The sequence below is a fragment of the Acomys minous genome, assembly GCF_964271855.1.
Source record: "Acomys minous genome assembly, chromosome: 1".
In the NCBI taxonomy this organism is placed as follows: domain Eukaryota; kingdom Metazoa; phylum Chordata; class Mammalia; order Rodentia; family Muridae; genus Acomys; species Acomys minous.
Genome location: NC_140483.1, coordinates 6203139 through 6224770, shown reverse-complemented (window position 1 = coordinate 6224770; position 21632 = coordinate 6203139). Strand labels below are relative to the sequence as shown.

Genomic DNA, 21632 nt, shown 5'->3' with positions numbered 1-21632 from the left:
CAGCTGCTGTCCCAGGTAGAAGCCTGTCTGGGATTAACACACCCATTACAAGATAAGCCTGGAGACTTTGCTGTGAGGTTGTATCTCCTAGCAACATCAGAAGCTATACCAATAAAATGTCACCAATAAAGACATCCAAATGTGAGCTGAACAAGAATGACACCAATAGACATGCCAAACTACAAGAAGAAACACCCATGAGATCTCAACCCTACACAAAGAACTCCAGGCAGCTAAGTAAAGCTGGGAGCAGGAGAGGTGGTCCTCCTCAGAGAAGAGCTCACCAACTGGTTGTCCACTGCCAAAGCCAGCCTTGACAAGATACGTATGAGCACCATTGTATAATATGCACATGAAATATATAATATACATATACATACAAGTACCAATATACAATATATAACTCAACAATGTATGTTTTTGAATACATAAAAACATACATATATGCTTGAAACAACTGATGAAAATAGAGGCCATGAATTTGAGGGAGAGCAGGGAGGGATAAGGAAGGTTTTAGATGTAGGAAAGGGAAGGGAGAAATGTAATTAAAATATAATCTCAAAAACAAAATAAAGATAAGCCTGTAATGAGATTTTCATGCAGCACACAGTACCATTCCCCTCAGTTTAAGTAGCATCTTAGATGTTACACAGGATGTTACAATTCAAATGACCAAAGAACCCTGACTTACAGCCTAAGTCAATGGAATACTTCCTTTTACAAAAGCCAAGTGGAACATTATAACCACAGGTATTTAAGAGGACAAAACAATCAAGCATGGTTTTCTGTACCTTAGAAGCTCACATTGAAAGAGTTAGGTCATTGTTCTGCCTTCGAATTGAAAGACTACCAGTTGTTCAAGCATAGATATGCCAACCAACTCAAGTTCAGACAACTTCCATAAAGACTGCTGGGCTGGGTTGGTTACTTGTCTAGTGGCTTTGACCTGAAAAGAAGCAAGTTACAGGACAAAGGGCATATCCTGGCTTACAGTTTAAAGGGATACAGTCCATCATGGTGCAGAAGCCAAACAGCCAGATGGGGAGGATGGCAGCCAAAGCTGAGCTGCCAATCACACTGCAGCTTCCATCAGGGAGCAGAAAGCAAACAGGAAGTTGGCATCAGCTACTAAGTCTTGTCCTCAGTAATATGCTTCCTCCAAGGCCTCACCTTCACAACCTTCCAAAGCAGCTCCACAAACCTGGGACCAACTACTCAGCTATAGTCTACAGGGGACATTGCACATTCAAATGCCAAAAGCCATCATACCATGCATCAATAAGTCAATGGTTATGGTATGACAGTAACTATGGCAGGCCAACACAGGGAAATGTTCATATATTTGTAAATACAAAAAGAATCATTTAAATGAGGACACAATTCATTTCACTATTTTTCAATGCTGCCACACAAATGGTTTCCTTTCTGTACTGACAGAGGCAAACATTTATCTTAGCTGCCTTGATTTATGTTTCCTAACATTTCCATATATTTTAAAAAGCAATTAACGCTGCCCATTTTTCAAACCTCACAAACATTTATGAAAGTCAACAACAGACACTATAAAAAGACAAAGAATTTCCAACATGTGATTTATGATCATTGGACCCATAACATTTTCCATTTCTATAACTTAACACCTTTCTATACCTACTTTTGTTTTATGATGATAAGCCTACGCAACTCCAAAATAATATATTGGCTTCTTTTTCTGGCAACTAGATTTCACCTTATTCCCTTTCTCAAATTATTTTATTTTAAACTCTGAATGCCATGGCTTCACACTGGTAGAACTCTAGTTTTCTGAAGTATACATTGCTAATCATGTTTAAAGAATTCAACTTAGAATCTTAGAGTTAGGGATACAAAACGTCTGACACTATGATGTTACTCTGGACATGTCAGACCTTGGGACAATGGGACTTTGTGTGTTTACTTAAGCTATTATGAAATATCCTTTGTGATTTTTTTTAACTGAGTTGTATGCTTCCCTACTGAGAGCTAGCTATTTGCTTGCTTGTTTAGTGTCTTTACTTGTTCACTGGTCTTTATTACGACTGGCTAGCACGGAACTTGTTAGGTATATGATGCACATGGCAGTCCTGAATGCCCCAGCTTTCCCAATGCCAAGGCTACAGAATGAGTTCTCGTGCCATGACTGCTTTGATCACCTTAACTGATGCAGAGACACAGACGAATTGAAAATACATACAGCACAGTCTTGTGTTTCCAATCCAGTAATAATAAAATATAGACTCACTAAGTTTTCCATCGACATTTTTAATTAAAACATTTGTTCTTCATGAAAATGGCTTTATGGAGAGATGGCTGAGTATCTGAGAGCCCCTACTGCTCTTGCAGAGGAACTGCTTTCACCTGCTTGCGTCTACACAGTGGACAGTGACCACCTATAACCCCAGTTCCAGAGCAGCTGTCATCCTCTTCTGGCCTCTATGGGCATTGCCTGCACATCATACATACATGCAGGCAGGCAAAACACTCATATACATAAAATATATATATATATATTTAAATCTACTCTTGATTACACTTATTTCCCCACCTTTCATGCCACTGTGAGTTATACCCAGTACATGCTGACCTGTGTCTCCATTCCTGGCTCCTGTAACAGGCTTGTAAAGACCTTTGTAGCTTCTTGAACCATAGAGGTGCCCAGAAGAATCTTTGAGTCTATTATGTGGACCCTGGCCGGTGTGGCGGCTAGGTTTAATTGTCAACTTGGCATAATCTCGAATCCCCTGGGAGAAGGGCCTTTGATATGTCTGTGGGGGGTTGTCACTGAGGTGGGAGGAGATACCCTGAGTGCCAGTGGCACCATCTCTGGGCCCTGGACCGGATGTAAAGAGAATTATGGTGAATACTAGCAAGCAGGCACACATTCGTTGCCCTCTTTTCTTGGCTAGACCTCATGTAACAACTGTCTCAAGCTTCCCCTCATGGATGGACAGTTAGCTCTAGGAGGCATCTCTCCTATCCTCTGGGAAGGTGAGAGGGACCAGAAATGGGCACCGTCCATGGTGCATGTCTAACGAAGCTGCTGTGGGAATCTCTAAAATACATGGGTAGGGTTTCCACTTCCGCATATGCCTGGAGGATGTGGCTCTACACAGGACATGGAGGCTTCAGGCTGTGTCTCACACAGCCTGCCCGCTGTATGTCTGACTGCATATGTTATCTTCTGTACTATCCTTTATAATAAGCTGATAAATGTAAATTGCTTCCCTGAGCTAGTGAGCAGCTCTAGACCAAAGCCACGGAGGAGCCTGAGTTCAGAGGAAGCAAATCCAAGGATAGGAGTCGGGACACAAGTGGAGGCAGCCATGGATCTAATCCTTGACCTGTAGAGTCTGTGGTTAACCCAGCATCAGAATTAAGTTGACAATACAGGCCGTAAAACTTTAAACCCCTACCCAGATCTAGCCAATGGTCAGAACATTCTCCACAGTAGAGTGGAGAGTGAGATATGACTTTCTCACATACTCTGGTGCCTCACCTTTGACCATGTCCCCTGGAGGGGGAGACCTGGTGACACTCAGAGGAAGGACAGCAGGTTACCAAGAAGAGACTTGATACCCTATGAGCATATACAGGGGGAGGTAATCCCCCTCAGGAACAGTCATAGGGGAGGGGAATAAGGGGAAAATGGGAGGGAGGGAAGAATGGGAGGATACAAGGGATGGGATAACTATTGAGATGTAACAAGAATGAATTAATAAAAAAGAAAAAAAAGAATTACGTTGAAGTAGTGTTTGATGGAGCAGTGCTTAGTATGAGGGGGGAGGGGAACGCATGTGCGGTGTGAGAGTTTAGGGGAGAAAATTTACTCAGTTTTCCTTTAGACCTTTCTCTCCTTTGTCCTACCAGGACTCCTCTTTCCTCTCCTCCCCCCCCCATTCTGTGTGTGTGTGTGTGTGTGTGTGTGTGTGTGTGTGTGTGTGTGTATACACACAATGTAGGCATGGTGTGCACACTTGATTACATGGATGCAGACACATGTATGTGGAGGCATGTGCACACAGATCAAAGGACAATCTCAGGCCAGGCCTGAATTCTTCCACCTTGTTTAAGATGATGAAGGTGTCTGGTTTTGTTGTTGTTTTTGTTTTCTCTTGCTGAAGGGTCCACCATCTCTGCCTTCCATCTCCCCACAGGAGTGGCAGAGCTACAGATGCTTACTGCTGCTGAGTCTAGTTGTTTGTGAGTTCAGATGACTTAAACTGAGGTCCTTGGACTCCCATAGCATCCACTTTTACCCACTGAGCCCATCCATAGCCCAGCTATTGCTTTCCTTGTTAGCATCTCCAGAGAGGGTGGATAGGTGCATCCAGCAACCTGGACACCATTGTTGTTTTTATTTCAAGGGAATGTTGGAAATGAGAGGATTGAAAGGCTAGGAGACAGAGTGCATTTCTGATGGCTTGAGCTTTGTTTTCACTAGCAGTATTTCTTCAGACAGTTTAGAACCAAGAGCTTCCCAGAATTCCTTTCTACCTACAGTGAGTCAAAGCTGCTGCACACACACCACAATGGTGAGCACGAGTGTCACCTGTCAAGGCTGCTGCACACACACCACAATGGTGAGCACAAGTGTCCCCTGTCAAGGCTGCTGCACACACACCACAATGGTGAGCACAAGTGTCACCTGTCAAGGCTGCTGCACACACACCACAATGGTGAGCACAAGTGTCACCTGTCAAGGCTGCTGCACACATACCACAATGGTGAGCACAAGTGTCCCCTGTCAAGGCTGCTGCACACACACCACGATGGTGAGCATGAGTGTCACCTGGTATCCAGGCTGCTGCACACACACTAAAATGGTGAGCACGAGTGTCACCTGTCAAGGCTGCTGCACACACACCACAATGGTGAGCACAAGTGTCCCCTGTCAAGGCTGCTGCACACACACCACAATGGTGAGCACAAGTGTCACCTGTCAAGGCTGCTGCACACACACCACAATGGTGAGCACAAGTGTCACCTGTCAAGGCTGCTGCACACGCACCACAATGGTGAGCACAAGTGTCCCCTGTCAAGGCTGCTGCACACACACCACGATGGTGAGCATGAGTGTTACCTGGTGTCAAGGCTGCTGCACACACACCACGATGGTGAGCATGAGTGTCACCTGGTATCTCCAGGCTGCTGCACACACACTACAATGGTGAGCATGAGTGTCACCTAGTGCCCAGGCTGCTTGCACACACACCATGATGGTGAGCACAAGTGTCACCTGGCACAGGTTCTTGCTCTGCCTTACATACTACACAACAATGCCAACTTTCCACAAGTAAGACTGTACTTGTTCAAGAAACCTTCAAGAAAAAAATGGACAAAAGCAGGTGTGTAGCACAATCACCAGCAAGGTAGGCGAGCATGAGCCAATGTTCCTCTGTGCCTTCTTTATTACGTGAGACCCACTTGCACGAACAGTGTTCTCATACACGACCTGCCCAGCTTTAATCACATTCAGAGCCATGACTGCCTGTGTTCTGCTCTGTCAGATGTGCTGTACACTTTACACCCTGGGCCTACATGTGCTGTGTGCCACAGGGGAGAGAACAGGGGATTAGAAGAAACAGGTGAGGGGTTTATTCGGGGCATGAAAATCCACTGTTTCTCATTTGAGGGGCAACTTTTATGGTTTATTTTATTGCGTGGGTTTGAGTGTTTTCCCTGCATGTAACAGTGTGCGCTGTGTTCAGGGCTGGTGGCCACTGAGGCTAGAAGTGGGTATTGGATCCCCTGGGACTGGAGCTACAGATGGTCATGAGCCACCATGTTGGGGCTGAGAACCGAGCCTTGGTCCTCTGGAAGAGAGAGCAGCCAGTGCCTTTAACTGGTGCATCATCCCTCCAGCTCCTCTTGCAGGTGATCTCAAGGTCACAAAAGATGACTGTCATTGCTTTCCAGATTGTGCATTATTGAAAACTGCACAAAATTATGTACAAGTGAGAAAATACGCTTTTTCCTGCTAACAAGCAATATTGATGTTGAGATAACGCTGGGGGCGATGGAGGATAATGTTCAGAAAATCCCACGGGATTCCAAATCCCTTTTCATGTAGGACAAGGTACACGGTGTCCTCTGCAAGCCCCTTCTTGCCTGCTGTGCACGCATGCACAGTAAGAAGAAAGCGTGACTAAGCCAGCTCAGGCACCGGGCGGTCTGCAGCACCGTGCATGGGAACCCAGCTCCATCACCCGTCCAGCATGACGCTGGACTCCACAAATCTAACTTTAGCCTCAGGGTATCTTCTCTGACAGGTGGGGGGTGGGGATCATCTCCTCCTCCTCTCTTCCTTCTTTAAATAATACACAAGCTTGCATGCAGGTTTGAATATGAAGAACGTATGTTAACTTCATGATATGAGTTTTACTTTCATTAATTTAATGTAGGAAAAGAGTCATAGGGTCAGAGACCCAAAACAATTTCATTTGCCTTTTCACATTTCAGTATATAACAATACCAGGATTTCATGTTTTTAAAATGATAATCCTCTTTAGTAAGTTTTTAAGATATGTGTCCATGTTAAAAGTTGCTTTGCAAAATTACTCATCTTTAAGTTGCCTGAAAGAACCTTAACTTTCATTTAAAATAGACTTTAAAAATCCAGCATGCAGCTCTCTCAGAGACTGGTGAAATGCCACAGACATATGAGTGTGCTAAATTAGTAAGTTAGCACGCAACACTCAAAGCTGCAGGAACCTCACCTTCTGGGGAGCCTTCGTGGCAAATTCTACACCTCTGCTTCGGGACCCCTCATCTCTGTGTGTAGGTAGAGACTCCTGTACCGACTGCAGAAAATACAAAACATTGGGACTCTCCCTCAGAGCTACAGGTTTATTATTCTCCACTCCACACAAGAGAAAGGGTATCGGCCAAAGCCAGCAAAAGAAAGGGCTTTGCACTCTCCCTGTGTTTCCAAAACTTGCTTCTTCTTCCTCTTCTTCATCTAAAACTGCTTATAAAATTACTCCAGACTAACTGGCCTTCCTTCCTTCCTTCCTTCCTTCCTTCCTTCTTTCCGCTTTCCTCCTCCTTTCTCCTCCTCCTTCCTTTCCTCCTCCTCCTCTGCCTTGTTTTCTATGTTTCTCATCACTTAAATATGATACCAAACTTATGAAATGAAAGTTTACAGCAAGCCAGACATCAATATCATAATATCTTTAGCAATTCAAACCATGTAAAAATCAAACCCATTATTGATTTTTTTTTAAATATAGAAATCACACAAACCATAGGAACTACAAAGCCGAACCTAATCTCAACACCCTGGGGGACAGAAAGCAAGTGTTCTTTGTAAAGGCAATAGGTGGAAGGAAAGATTCTCTACTCAGCCCTGAGGAATGCTGGGATGGTAAACTAGAAAGGACCTTGAGCCAGGTCCTGCTATTCATTCCCGCTCTTTTCATGAGATCTTGCACAGGGTCCACAGAGACCCTCACCGTGACCTCCAGGGTCTGCTTCATAGCTCCTCTGAGTGTGCCAGACTCCATCCCACTCAGGATCTATGCCGTGGCTGTGCCCTCTGACTGAACTCATCTTTCTACTTGTCTTTACAAGGCTGACTTCTTTTAATCCTTCAGGTTTCAGATGGATGTCGCCCCCTCAGAGTTCCTGCGGCAGCAGCCTCTTTGGGAGAGCCTCCCACTCGGTGCTCTGGCTTCTCTCTGTGCTCAAACATCAGGTTCTCCTGGAGCAATCACCTCAAACACCCACTGTCTTGTTTATTAATGTCCTCATTGGTAGCTGGTCTTTTTGACCCCAATGCAATGACCAGAAAGTAACATAACTGAGCCAGAAGAACTAAAAAATAACTAAAATGAAGGGAAAAAAAGTTGATGGGAGCGGGCTGGGGGGATAAAGTACTAACATGAAGCTTCCTAAAATAACACAGCATTTAAAACCTTGGCTATTTTTTTTAAACTTGGTTTTCTGAATAGGATCAACGAGCGCTCTCGATGAATTACAAGGCTCCTGTCTAAATACTGCCTTCACTTTCAGCATTCCCAGTCTCTTCTCTTCATCCTGTTAGTCACCGAGACTGACTGCTTCCCTTGTGTAATTCTGCCAACACTCTGTCTCCCTCTGGTCCTTCCACACCGACTCCTGTCATCCCAAGTGATGCCTCGGTGGCTCCTGCATGCCACTGTCCCAGCTTCCTAATTGTTCTGTCTGCTGAGCTGTTTTTATTTACTCTTTTCATGAACAATGTATCCTAATGTCACTGTCACCTCCTATTTTACTTTAAAAAACAAATCAATGTTTTATCTTACTTAGTCGGTGTAAAATCCTCAAATATCAATCAAATTCTACTGCTCTTTCCCTCCACCTCTGGTATTTCCTACTGCTCCCTTAAGTGATCCGACAGTCTACACAGATGTTTACCCGTCCATCCCCAAACCACGTCAAGCTCACACTCTGACTGGGCTTTAGCTTGATTCCCACCACAGGCTGGGCAGTGCTTCCTCTCACCAGAAATGTTTTCTTTGAAGTACAGTTACAGTTTACATCCAACATAGATAGACCTGTCTTCAGCTCTGGCCCACTCTCACCTTTCCCACTTCCAACCACACTACAAGCCCAGTTTCATGTAACATTTGACGAAGTGACACCTACGGTTGCTTTTCATGTGTCATTTTTATCTCGGTTGTGAGACTGCAAGCACTCTCTGCGTCCTTGCTCCCAAAGGCGGCAAAGCAGCAATGATGCGATGTAAAGGACTGAGACTGGTACCAAATCATCCTCAGGATGCCATCCTCCAACATCAGCAATTGCTCTAGATGACCCTCAGACCCCTCTGGATTTCTACCTTCATCTTTTCCCCTGAGCCCATTATGCCTGGAATTCTCTCATCCACATGTATTACCTTGGGAATCACTAACTCTTTTTCCAGTCTTGGAACCTCACCTACTAACCAGAGGTCAGTGTGCTTTGCTCTTTCCTCCCCACCCACTTAACCTGGATATGTTTAAAGTACTCCATGGGTTCCCATTGCTCTTAGATAACAGCACCTGGCTCTCCTAGTTCTGTTTACCTGCCCATCAACCACCTTGACTCTTTGCTGTGCAAGTTGGGGTCAAGGACTTTGACTCCCAGCAACAGAGAAAGTGTGCTTACTATCCACTGAATAAATAAATATACAAACAAGCAAACTACTGATGAACAAGCCCTGAATTTAGTATCATAGCTATCAATTTAATGTCAAGTAGCATCCATTGAGCCACAGCTCACACAAACTAAGTGCCTATTTGCTTTCAATTGTAATACCCATTGCTTTAAAGGAATGAGTTTATGTCTGTGTGTGTGTGTGCTGTTGCACACAGGCACCTGTAGATTCTGGAAGAGGGCAGTGGAGCTCCTGAAATCAGTTATAGGAGTTGTGAGCTTCCCAGTCTTTGCCAACCTGCATCCTCTGCAAGAGCAGCAAGTGCTCTTAACCACTGAGCAATCTCCCCAGGTCCCCCTAAATTAATCTTTAGGTACCCACTATACCTCAGAAATTGGGGGCTTAGGGGAAAATCAAACAGGCAACCCCCCCTGACTTTATGGACCTGGCATCCTGCCACCAGTAACAGGCATGGATGGGGCTGTGGTTGTTTTGGTGGCTGTGTTGGAAACAGGGAGAGCCAGAGTGAGCCTCATCAACCAAAGTGATACAGAGTGATATCTGCTCATCAGTAGCAGCTAGCAAGGTGATTAGTCAAGTCTGGGTTTGCTTTAAAAGCAGGGCCAACTCTGTGAGCTGCTATGGAAAAAATAAAAAGTGTTCACAGAGAGACCGCATAGTCAGCAGCCGTGGAGTAGAATTTGGGGAAGCTGGAAGGATCTGATTTTAGAAAGGGTGAGTAATTTGGAAAGCAATTCCTTAAATTTGGGTCTTAAAGTTTAATACAGCACATTGTATAACTAACCTTCCCCTGAACGTTGTTCTGAGGTATAAGTGGCCTGGCTCATGCTTGCATCTTAAACTGATAAAGCGAAATAGAAAAGGCACGGACATCTCAGCCCACATGACTGCATGAAGCATCACCTTCATAGGACACCCTACAGAAGATACTGCAAGTCGCCTGCTCAAACTCTCCCAAGTTCTACTCTCAAAGGGAGCAGTGCAGTGGGTGGCAGGGTACAACCTGCATGGCTGGGAAAGACATAACAGTCACTAGAGTGAGTGGTGACGTTAGCAAAGCTGATACTTATTTTTTGAATTGCACAGAATCAAAGTCTGGATGTCACACGGACACTGAGCTAACTCTTCATCTAGTCCAGGGTCAGAGAAGATGGCCTTGACACAGGAATAGGAAAGACTGTGAAGTAAAAGATCCCAGAAGGGGGACTCTGAGTGGCTCGAGCCACGTAAGGCTACAAACCGAGATTGGATCAGTAAAAGACAGGGCTCCCAGGCAGCTTCCTAAGTAGCCCAAATAACCAGCTACTGTGTTCAACGGCTATAATTTGGGGGTAAAGCTGGTAACAATGGTTTATTTTTTCTTTCATGCACTGAAGTATATGTCTGTGAAACTTACAAAAAATGAAAAAAAATGAGACTGTTTATAAACATACAGAGCATCAGGAAGGGCATATAATGAATATGTCTCTTGCAAAATCATTTAGCAGCACAGTGAGTTAAGACATAACCAGTAGAGTTATCCTTGGACAGGAACAAACCATTCTCACTCGCACTGTGAGCCTTGCTTTTCTTTTGCCCATGCTTACAGACTCTAAGTAGCTTACACAATAAACAGTTATTTCCACAGTAGAAATGGCCAACATGTCTAAGCCTCAAACACAGCCTGTTATTATGGTTAAGAATCGAGGTTGCCATTCTTCCAGATTTTCACAGCCACACAACTTTTGACCCTGCTGATAGAAATGTCGGCATCAACATCATTTCTTGATCTCCTGAGAAAGGCACATCAGCTTGGGGAGGATTTATAAACTGATATCAGTTATATCAAGTAAGTATATTAAGTCAAAACCAGATTCAAATCCTGTCCTGTCACACTGAAGACAAGAGACGGGGGAGAAAAACTGCATGTACAAAAAAAAAAAAAAAAAAAAACACATCATTTCAAACCAATCTCGATACATTGCAATATGTTATCACTTGTCAAATGTCTCCACCATGTTGCTGCTGAGTTTGACAGGCATAGACTTTAAACTCTATATCCTGAACTGATGGGGAGTTCGCTGGCTCCCTCAGTTTCAAATGTTTAATGCAGAACTCTGTGTGGCATGACCTAGTTTTCTTTCTCAGGCTACATTGACCAACTACATAAAGGAAATTTGAACAGATAAATGTCAAGTCGCAAACTATACCAAAAAGTAAAGAGAAAGCAAGTCGTCTCCTACCTATGGTTGTGATAACAGTACCAGCAAAGAAGAAAGAGCTTCCGAGGTCCCAGTGACTAACTTGATTGGAGCTGTTCCCTATAGGGACAATCCCTGCATTTACTGCTGCCACTATTTGCTGCAAGTTCAAAGAGAGACTCATCAGTACATGTCAGTCACACAGCACATCCAACACCGCAGCTCCCACCCCACCAATGGCAAATTACACAAAAGAGATCAAATCAAAGACTTTGATTTTTCTATTTAAGAAGTGTTAAGGGAGCAAAAATTTCCTCTGAACGATGTAATATCGCTTAAATCCCAAGAGTTTCACATTTCACACCAAGTGAGTGGGTTGCCATGGCGCTTCTTATGGGGCACACACATAGCATCTCCATGACAGGTTCAATACCTGAGTACGTCAGTGTTCTCTGGTAAACAGCATGGATTGGCTATAGGTTTAAATAACACATAATAGCTTCATTAACATGCTTATGATTTCAGATGTTAATGGTAAGACCCAAGACTGGGCTGTCTGTATGAGCTGAGAGCATATTTCAAAGGACCCAATGAAACAGACTAAGGTGAGAAGAAAAAGACCATGGTGACCGGATTCTAGGCTATGTCTGTCCTGTTAGATTCAGATGCTTTGACTTTCTAGAGAGTCTAGCAAACTCCTCAAGAATGAGAATTGTCCAAGGCCATCAAAAGCAGTGTTCATGGGAACCACGGACCTGCGTGCTATGTGTGTACACCTCATAAAAGGTACACTGAAAGGCAGCATGGTAACCCCTTCTGGAAGTGTCAATTATGTGGAGCCAGAAAGCACCTGTGGTGGCCAGATGGCGTGCTTCTGCCGGGGCTGGGGAGAGCTTTACAGCTTAGCTTTCAGATTTTAGAATGGGGAAGAAAGTCAGTTGATAGGTGAGGAAAAGGTCAAGACAGCATGGCTTGCCTACAGTGGATGGCATCGCAAGCAAAGGGAGAACAGAGCGCACAGGGCCCCACCTCCACCAGCCACTGTCTGAGGCAAGAGAGCGAGCAAGCAACCAAGATTGGGAGCGCAATCTCCTTCACAGCTGCTCACAGTGGCAGGCCATCAATAGATTAAGACAGTGGTGCTTGTGTGCAAAGTCAACGGCATTATGTTGCATTTATTTACTTTACAAGACATGTTAATTGTAAAAGCAAAATTAAGAAAGGAAGGAAAGATTCCAAAGGAATGATAAGAAGATTCACTATTTCAGAGTACAGACACTGTTAATGTACTGAGCTGTATACTCCTGATAGCTTTTTCATTATTTTTAATTTGAGACAGGGTCTTGATATGTAGCCCAGGCTAGCCCTGAACTCTCAATATTTATGCCCAACCTACCAACTTGCTGAGATTATAGACACACACCAAAACTACTACATCTGGTTCAATATAATTTTTATATAGTTAGATGCATAACCTATGTTAAATGTTGTATTCTCCATGTTTAGTTAATTACAACTTAGTAATGGCCAAAAATCCTGTGTATTGACTAATGCTAACTATTAATAGACTATTTAATAATGTCCTTACTCTTGTTTCTACTGGCTATTTTCATACTTATCATCATCCAGTACACATGACTCCTGCTGTACTGAAATATGCTTCATTATAAAATACTCTTGTGTGAATATATTTGTGTTTCAATACTCCTATTTCTAATATTTCCTCTGGGGAGATTGCTAGAAATAAATTAGCCACATTAAAGATTATTAATATTTTATAATGCTGGATGGAAAATAGTCATTATCTATCCAGAAGATCCTATTTACGACTGTCATTCAACACTATACAAAGGTGTAGCAATCATTCTAATATTAATAACATTTTATCTTCACTACACTGATAAATGTTTAGAATATATGCTTTATTGTAAGTAACACTGAATACTAGTGTTTTATACATTACATTTCACAAACAAAAAGGGTTCACATGCAAACATGTGCACAGCATGCAATGAAGCTAGCTCTAAGACAGTTAATTCTGCTTGTCTGACTCTATGTTCTTAGTATAGATAATATAGCTTTTCCTTCATTATCAGTCTTTTAAAACATGCTCTGCTGAGAGGGTGGACCAGGCCTGTGGTCCTAGCTACTCCAAGGGCTAAGCCAGGAGACTTAGGAATTCAAAGCTTGCCTGACCTATGAGCGAATTCAAAGCCAACCTGGGTAAATTAGCAAGTCATTGTCTTAAAACTGAAAGAAAGGAGGAGGAGGGCAGGACAGGACAGGACAGCCAGACAGATAGCACAGCTCTTATGCAGCACACACTGAGGCCTGGGTTCCATGACCAGCAGCAAGCACAAACAAAATTAGAAATGAAATTTTGCTCTTTATGGTTTTATGCAAATATTCATTTCCATGGGTCCAATATGTGTAAAATATTAGCCATGCACAGTGATGCATGCACACTTATAATTCCAAGCAGAGGCAGAGGGACCAAGAGCTCAAGGCTGGGCTGTATAGAAAGACCTTGGCTCTTGTCTTTTCACGTTGCTTTATGCTATTCTCTCTCTTCCTCTCTCCTTCATTTTCTCTCTCCCTCCCTCTTCTTCATTTTCTCTCACTCCCTCTTTTTCTCTCTTGCAAACATTGACATATTTAAAATACATGAAATCTACAAAAAGGAAAGTTAACAGTCTATATTTCCTATGGTGTCCACAGCTCAAGTCTTTACTGCATCTCAGGCAGTTGGTGCTCATTCCACACAGACCTATATGATTACTTTCAGAGAATTTACTCTTTTCTGATTTAAATTAAAAATGATTCACCACTGTTGAATATACAAATATATATTTCTCATCTTTTGAGTTCTTCAGTTTTTTTCTCCTTTATTAATTTATTCTTGTTACATCCCAATGGTTATCCCATCCCTTGTATCCTCCCATTCTTCCCTCCCTCCCATTTTCCCTTTATTCCCCTCCCCTATGACTGTTCCTGAGGGGGATTACCTCCCCCTGTATATGTTCATAGGGTATCAATCTTTTTGTAGTCTCATCACTTACTGAATAAATCAGTAAGCTTTTATTTTGTATATTTAAATTATAAACACTGATTTCTTTTTAACCTCAACATGTAGTAAGAAGGGAAGCAGCTTTATAATTTTATAAGTATCTTTAATATCTCACTCAATACAAGAAAGCAGGATCCTAATACATGCTTCCACAGTCAATCTGTTGGGACAGCCCACCACATAGTCTCCAGAAAACTGTACTGTACATGAGAACACAAAACACAAAACACCTTCATGAGACTAAGAAAATTGCTTATGGGGCTAGAGAGATGGCTCAGTGGTTAAGACCATATAAGGCTCTTGCAGAGGACCTGGGTTTAGTTTACAGTTGCAGAGGGTGGCTCACAACTTCCTGTAACTCCTGCGCAAGAGATCTAACACCCGCTGCTGACCTCCTCATGCACCTGCACCCTTATGCACATACTCACACACAGACACATAATCAAATTCTTTAAAAAGTGAACAGAGATTGATTTGAGCTTCTCATAGCTCTGAGAATCTCCTGGGACCAAGCTGGAGAACCAGTGCTTAGCACTGAACTCATTATTGCTTGTGTGTGTGTGTGTGTGTGTGTGTGTGTGTGTGTGTGTGTGTGTGTGTGTGTATGTGTGTATGTGTGTATGTGTGTTCGTGTGTATGTGTGTTCAAATTTGTTTTCTACCTTGGGAAAAGCTTGTTTCTACATTATGGTTTTTTTTTATCTCATGTTTTTCAATAGCCATGCTTTATTTCATCTTTTCATCAGAAGTTCCACAGCAAATAAGAACAATAAAATGAGTGTTTTCCTCATACAAAATTCTCAAAAAATAGAGAATGTACCATCACATATATTAAGTATTGGTAAGCAAATATCATTTAAATATTTTGTGAGAACAAGTTTTAAAATATATAAATAAAGTTTCAGAAACCATTTTTGGTAAGCAAGGGCTGGAGAGATGACTCAGTGGCTAGCTGCAGAGGTCAGTGTTCAGTTCCCAGGACCCGTGGCCAGAGGCTTCACAGCCTCCTGTGACTCCAGCTCCAGGCCGTCGGATGTGTCCTTCTGCACCCCCCAGGCTCTTGCACTCACATATTCACACACCCCAAAATCAATAATAAAATTTAAAACATGTTTTGTAAGCAAGATCTTATGAAAGGGTACACAGGCTCCTGCTGGGCAGGTCAGTGAATGACGCAAATGTGACTGTCCTAGGACATTTCCGGCACATCTCTTGGCTGCTACAAATGGCCTGAAAAATAGGTGACTACGCTTTGCACCAATGCTGGGGGTCATCTTCAGAGTGAACCCATGGCAGAAACTGTCTACCTCTGGGGGGAGGGTCACCACTTCCCCCTCAGCTGAGCTAAACAGGTATTTGAAAGTATTTTCACATAGGAATCACAACACAGAGTATATAGCAAGTACAGAAATAAACATGATTCTAACTAAACAGAAATCAAACAAACAGTGATTGCTTTGTATGCTCTTGACTCTAGTGAGTTCATAGGCTGTGTAGCTTAAAACCAGCAAGATGCTGAGACTGGAGAGATGGCTCTGCTCTTCTAGAAGACCTGGGTTCAGTTCCCAGCACCCACATGATGGCTCACAAGCATCTGTAACTCAAATCCCAGGGGACTCAACTCCCTCTTCTGGCCTCCTCCCACACTAGGCACGCATGCAGTACAGATAAGCGTGCAGGCAAAACACCCGGGCCCATTAAAATAAAAAAGCCAAGACATCATAGATATGAAAGGATTGCTGCTGCTACTGGTGTCCTACGATGGTGTCTCTTGTAGCCCAGACTACATTTGCTATGTACTGAGATTGGCCTTGAACCTCTACTTCCCCTGACTCCACCCCCCCACCCCCCAAATATTAGGATTATAGCAAAATGGCATTTTAGGATGACCGTGTCCTAGCATATTATTCTGAAGGGATAACTTCACTGTCACTAACCATGGGGTCACACTGACTCCTGAGCTCACAGCCCTGTAGGCGCAGACACGAGACCTGCTTGCAACCCCCAGGAAAACACTTCCAGTGAGAATCAGGAAAGAAGATTTTTTTTAAAAGAATATAGCTACATCTGAGTTATATTTTTATATTTAGGAGACATTTTCTTCAACACACCCATTTATTCAGAGAACAAGTGCCAGTCTGTCATGCGAATCGATGAAGTACCAGCCCTGTGAAAACACTGGCAAGACAATACTGGTGAGGGAGGTGAGGTCAGGTGACTTTAGATTCACCCAGGGACTATGGCAAGCTAGTCCCTGCGGCAGTTGACTGAGCAGGGCCTTTGAAGCCCATCCTATTTCGTCTTGTTCCTTTCCATATATTCTGTAAGGTAAATTCAAGAGACACAGAGCCAGGCTATAAGCAGAAGTGGGGGCTGCTGCCCATGTTGGGGCTGTAAATCCCCTCCACAGGACTGTGACTTGCTGCCTGTGAGAACTGCTCCTGAGAGAACTAAACACCCAGCAGGTGGGTTAGCAGGAGCTTCCCGACAATTCCTGAGAACCTAGTCTTCCGGCTTGCTACAAGCCTCTTGGTCAGGAGCCCCAGGATCCTGGTACACTCTCCTAGGCGCTGACATGGGTCTCCGCACCTGTGCCTATGTTCTCAGTCAGGTAAAAAGGGAACTCACTAACTGCCTTCAGGAAAACGCTTTCTAACTGCGCATGTTTGTGACTAAAGTGACAGGACTGCTTGGTGGGTGACAGAAATTGATTTTTCAGGAGCTGGAGCATTCGTTGGCTCAGTCAGTGAAGAGCTTGCCGGGTGAGCACAGAACACTAAAAGGCTAGCTATGGCCGCAGGTGCCCATAAGCTTGGATCTGGGGAGACAAGAGGACCGCAGGGGGTCACTGCCCAGGCATTCTTGTTGAAATCACCGAACTTCAGGTAGGACCCAATGTTGACCTCTGGCCTCCACATGGATACACACACACACACACACACACACACACACACACACACGTACATGCACAATACACACATGAACATATAAGCTTTAAAAACTTCACTTTTCTACTAAGACCAAGTCTTGTGAAATATTAATTGACACTGGTCATTTATAAGTGGGCTGACCTGTCTGGCTGAAGATGAAGAGAACACAATAGCACGTGTATTTACCCTAAGACGTTGCTCTGTGCAAGGCTAAACAAGAACAGTCTCCCAAGCTTGAGCCCCACAAACAGAAACTGACAACCACCATGGATTTCTACTGACATTTGCTGCTCAGTTCACAGACAGAATGTGCACAGAGACTACGGATATGGGTCAACTGGTAGAGCAACTGCCTAGCATGCATGAAGCTTGGGTTCATCCCCAGCACCTCATGAACACGGTGTTAGGTCTAGGGTGTGGTGGTGCACAGGTGGTAATGCTAGCCCCCAGGAGGCAGAGGCTGATATACCTGAGATTATCTCAAGAAAACAAATAAATAAAGAGAAAAAATCTAAAGGGTGTGTTCCATGAAAAAGAAGTTGAGCGCGTGGCTCTAGTCCAGACACTTAGTTTAAGGAATGATGGGGGAATTTAGTCATAAAGGTAATGATAAAATCTTGGTCTCTGTGACAATACTCGCTTTAGAATCTATATGCCTGAGTTATACTGTGGCTGCATTCATTCTTGAACCATAAAAAGTTCATGCATCAATGCCATCTGGCATGTCAGAACCCTACCTGGCATTGGCCTCAAACACTGGTGAGACGCATCTCTACTTCTGTACGCATGGGTTAGCACATCCTTAGAATCCAGGGGAAAACCGCTAGTCAGAAACATGCTCCCCTGAGTGTGACAGCAAGGAAGGACTCTTCATGTCACAATGCTCCTAAAGTGGCTCTTCTTTGAAAAGACCTGAAGAGTGTATATTGTCTTTAAATTGGTCTTACTGTAAATTTAAAAATGAAAATGCTTTCCAAATCTGTTTGTGCTTTTTTGGGGGGGAGGGGCATGGGTATGCCTGTGTTGCGGGTGCGCCTTGCTATGCCCACACATGCGGAGGTCAGAGAAGGTCCTGGGGCCGTGCATCACCACTACCCACCTCTTTCTCTTGTGTCAGGGTCTCTCACCGAACCTGGAGCTCACCACCTTGGCGCGAGGCTGGTGGCCAGCCTCAGCGATGCTCCATCTCCGCCCCACACAGCTCTGTAGTTAGAGGCTGCAGGGCTGCGCTCAGCTCTTACGTGGGTATTGGGGATTCAAACTCAGGCCCTTGAGCTTGCTCAACAAGTGTTCTTACCCGCTGAGCTGTTTCCCCAGGCCCTGACTTCCTTCCTGTTCTCCCGCCACTCAGACTGCATGTCCCTCAGCATGGCACAGACTGTCCTGAATGCTTCCTACAAATCCCTCCTGCAGACGTCAAAATTAGTATGTCATCTAACTGGCACCACACCTAAAATCCTGAAAGTAGGGCTGGGATAATCATTTAAACACTTTAAAAAATGTTAAAACATTTTATTTGTGTGTACTGTGTGTGCCTGTGTGAGCTTATGTACAACATCTGCACGCCAGTGCCCATGGAGGCCAGAGAAGGTTTTGGATCCCTGGAACTGGGATTACAGGCAGTGTGAGCCACCTAATGTGGGTGCTGAGAACCCCAGTCCTCTGCGAGAGCTGTACACCCTACTAACCACTGAGCCCTCCTGGTCTCCCCAACCCCAATTTGAGCATTTTAGATGCAAGCACCTGTGGCCGCTTGTTAATAAAGGGCTAACTTCTTAGTTTGCGTCAGTGATGCACAGAGACTAGTTTCAGCAGACACTTGTCTGAACTGAGTCTTCAGGAAGAGTCTCGTTTGTGCCTTCTGGTTAAAAAGGATATTATTTCTGAGAACCTGCCACAGTGGTAAAGCCATTCATCCCGGCAGCTGTAGAGTTATACAGTCCCTTAAAGAACAGAAGCACTCTCCCGCCAGATCTCTGTAATGCGTAATTATAGAATTTTATGTGTAGCCACTTCCTCATGGGGAAACCATTTCCACCTTAGGAGCTTTGTCTTTAAAAGGAACCAAGTTACTACATCCAACCATTTCAGCCACGCGAGCAAGGCTGCTTGGAAAACCTTGAAGGAAACAGATGACACTCAGCGAGAGGATAATGCTGGGAACCCACTGTGGCTCCTCAGCATCCACCTCGTCTTCCCCCGTGGCTCCATGCCAGCATAATGACAGCCTGGTTCTACATGATGGCAGTTATTTTGAGGTTTTTCATTAACAGAATTATTTCATACAATGCAGTTTGAGTGTAGTCTTCCCCCTCTTGCAACTCCCCTCAGCTCCTACGCCCTACTTCACCAAACTTGATGGGGGAAAGAAAATGAACCACAACAACAAATCTTAAGACAAAAACAAACAAACAAACAAACAAAATGAAATTTAAAATCCATTTTTAAAAAATACACACACACAAACCAACATAGAGTCTGTTTGTGCTGGCCAGCTACCTCTGGGCATGGAGCCTGCCTTGGAGTGTGGATGATGTACCCCAACACTCCATTGAAGAAAGCTGACTTTCTCTCACCCAGCAGCTGTCAGCTACACAGAACTTCTTGGTTAGGGCTTTGTGTTCTCTTTCCCTCCCCCTTCTCCATGCTGTGACGCTGTTTGCTCTGTACCCACACAGGCTACGCGTGTGTGTGGTGCGTGTGTGTGTGTGTGTGTGTGTGTGTGTGTGTGTGTGTGTGTGTGTGTGTGTGCGCACGCGCGTGCTGTCAGTCTCTGCTGTGCATCCTGGTGTGGCAAAGACATTCTTTCCTTGCAGTCATCCACCACCTCTGGCTCTTTTTGTTAATGGTCATGTTTAAAATTTATATCAAATATCTTTTCTAAGACTTATTTTTTATGAATGTGAGTGTTTTGCCTGTTTGTATTCAAGTGTATTGAGTGTGACCCTGGTGTCCTCAGAGGCCAGATGGGGGTCCTAGAGCTCCCAGAACTGTAATTAAGGAAAGTTGTAAGCCACCATGTGCATGATGAAAACCAAACCTGGGTCCTCTGCAAAAGAAACAAGGGCTCTTACCTGCTGAGCCTTCTCTCAGTACCCACAAACCCATCTCTTCTTCACACTGGTTCACCCTGACTTTCCTGAATATAAAGGCCAAGGACCTGACTTTGCTTAGAACTCTTCAGAGTGCTGAGAGGAAGCAGGTGGAGCTACGTCTCCACGCCACTGCTCTGGACACAGCCACCCCAAGCCCTACCCATCACACCACTGAGAATGTCGCAGGAGCCAGACCTGTATTCTCCCTTTGTCCTTTCATGATATTCTGTGATTTCATTTAAGGCATGGGCATCCTGAGTGAGGGCATCTTTCCATCAAAGTGGTCAACACAGTGAAGATTCTCCAGGGAAGCAGGCAGGACCAGAGCACTTCTCATCACACTGAAAATCCACCAGGGGAAAGACAGCACCTTGACACAATACAGCACTAGCAGCACGTTCTTTAGGAATAGTCTAGCTGTGAACTGGCTGTCTTGGGAATAGAGCTGCATCTACGCTAAAGACTCTATGAAGCTGACTAGTTCTGGACTGCTCGAACAGTTGGAATGTTGCCAATCCTGAGTCAAGTTGTCTTGGACTGTCTTTGGTCTCTGGCGGCCATTATTGCTAACCTCTGTGTCTAAGCCCATGTCATTTCAGCTACTGGCCAAAAGGCCTTTGGAACGTGTCCACTTAGCACACCACCAGCTCCTACCAATCCAAAAACCAAAGAATTTTCAGATAGTGCCAGAGACCTTTACATTAAATTCCCTGTTTTGTTTTAAGCTGCCTACCTGATGACCTCATGACTTTCCTTTGTTCTATAACTCTCTAAAAATTATAAAAGCTACTTCCACTTCAGAGTATGTTATCTGAGGAAGCTGCAGTGAGCACTCATATATGATTCTAGAATATGCTCTCTCTTATTCCCTTTGAGATGTGAGCTGAGCATCATTCATACTGCTAACAATAAGTGGGCTAAATGATACAATGTTATTAATATCTGAATATCTGTGGCATGAGGATGGCAACTGACTACTGACATACCACAGAACAGAAGAGTGGACTATCACAATGCATGCCACTGCAGCGCGATGTCCGTTACTGCAGTATTAAAGCTAGTTCAAGCTAAATCTCATGTCACTAGGAATGCTATCTCCTAAAAATTCTGACTGACTGATGAGTTCTGGTTGGAAACTCAAAATGCGTCCAGTATTTGAACATATCTGACAAATCTTGAATCATTAAGCATTTGAGACAATTGTCCA

At 44.0% G+C, this 21632-nt stretch overlaps 1 protein-coding gene across 6 annotated transcripts in view; it reads right to left on the bottom strand.

Moving 5' to 3' along the window:
• The window catches only part of KCNK2 (potassium two pore domain channel subfamily K member 2), a 186641-nt gene that overhangs the window by 77120 nt on the left and 87889 nt on the right, over positions 1 to 21632 (bottom strand). For 5 of the 6 annotated variants that reach the window (XM_084773396.1, XM_084773395.1, XM_084773397.1 and 2 more), the window contains one exon: positions 11377 to 11494. The exons of the other annotated variant lie outside the window; for it this stretch is intronic. In XM_084773396.1, the coding sequence (XP_084629522.1) occupies positions 11377 to 11494 (118 nt within the window). The remainder of the gene's footprint in view (positions 1 to 11376; positions 11495 to 21632) is intronic. 6 annotated transcript variants of the gene reach the window in all.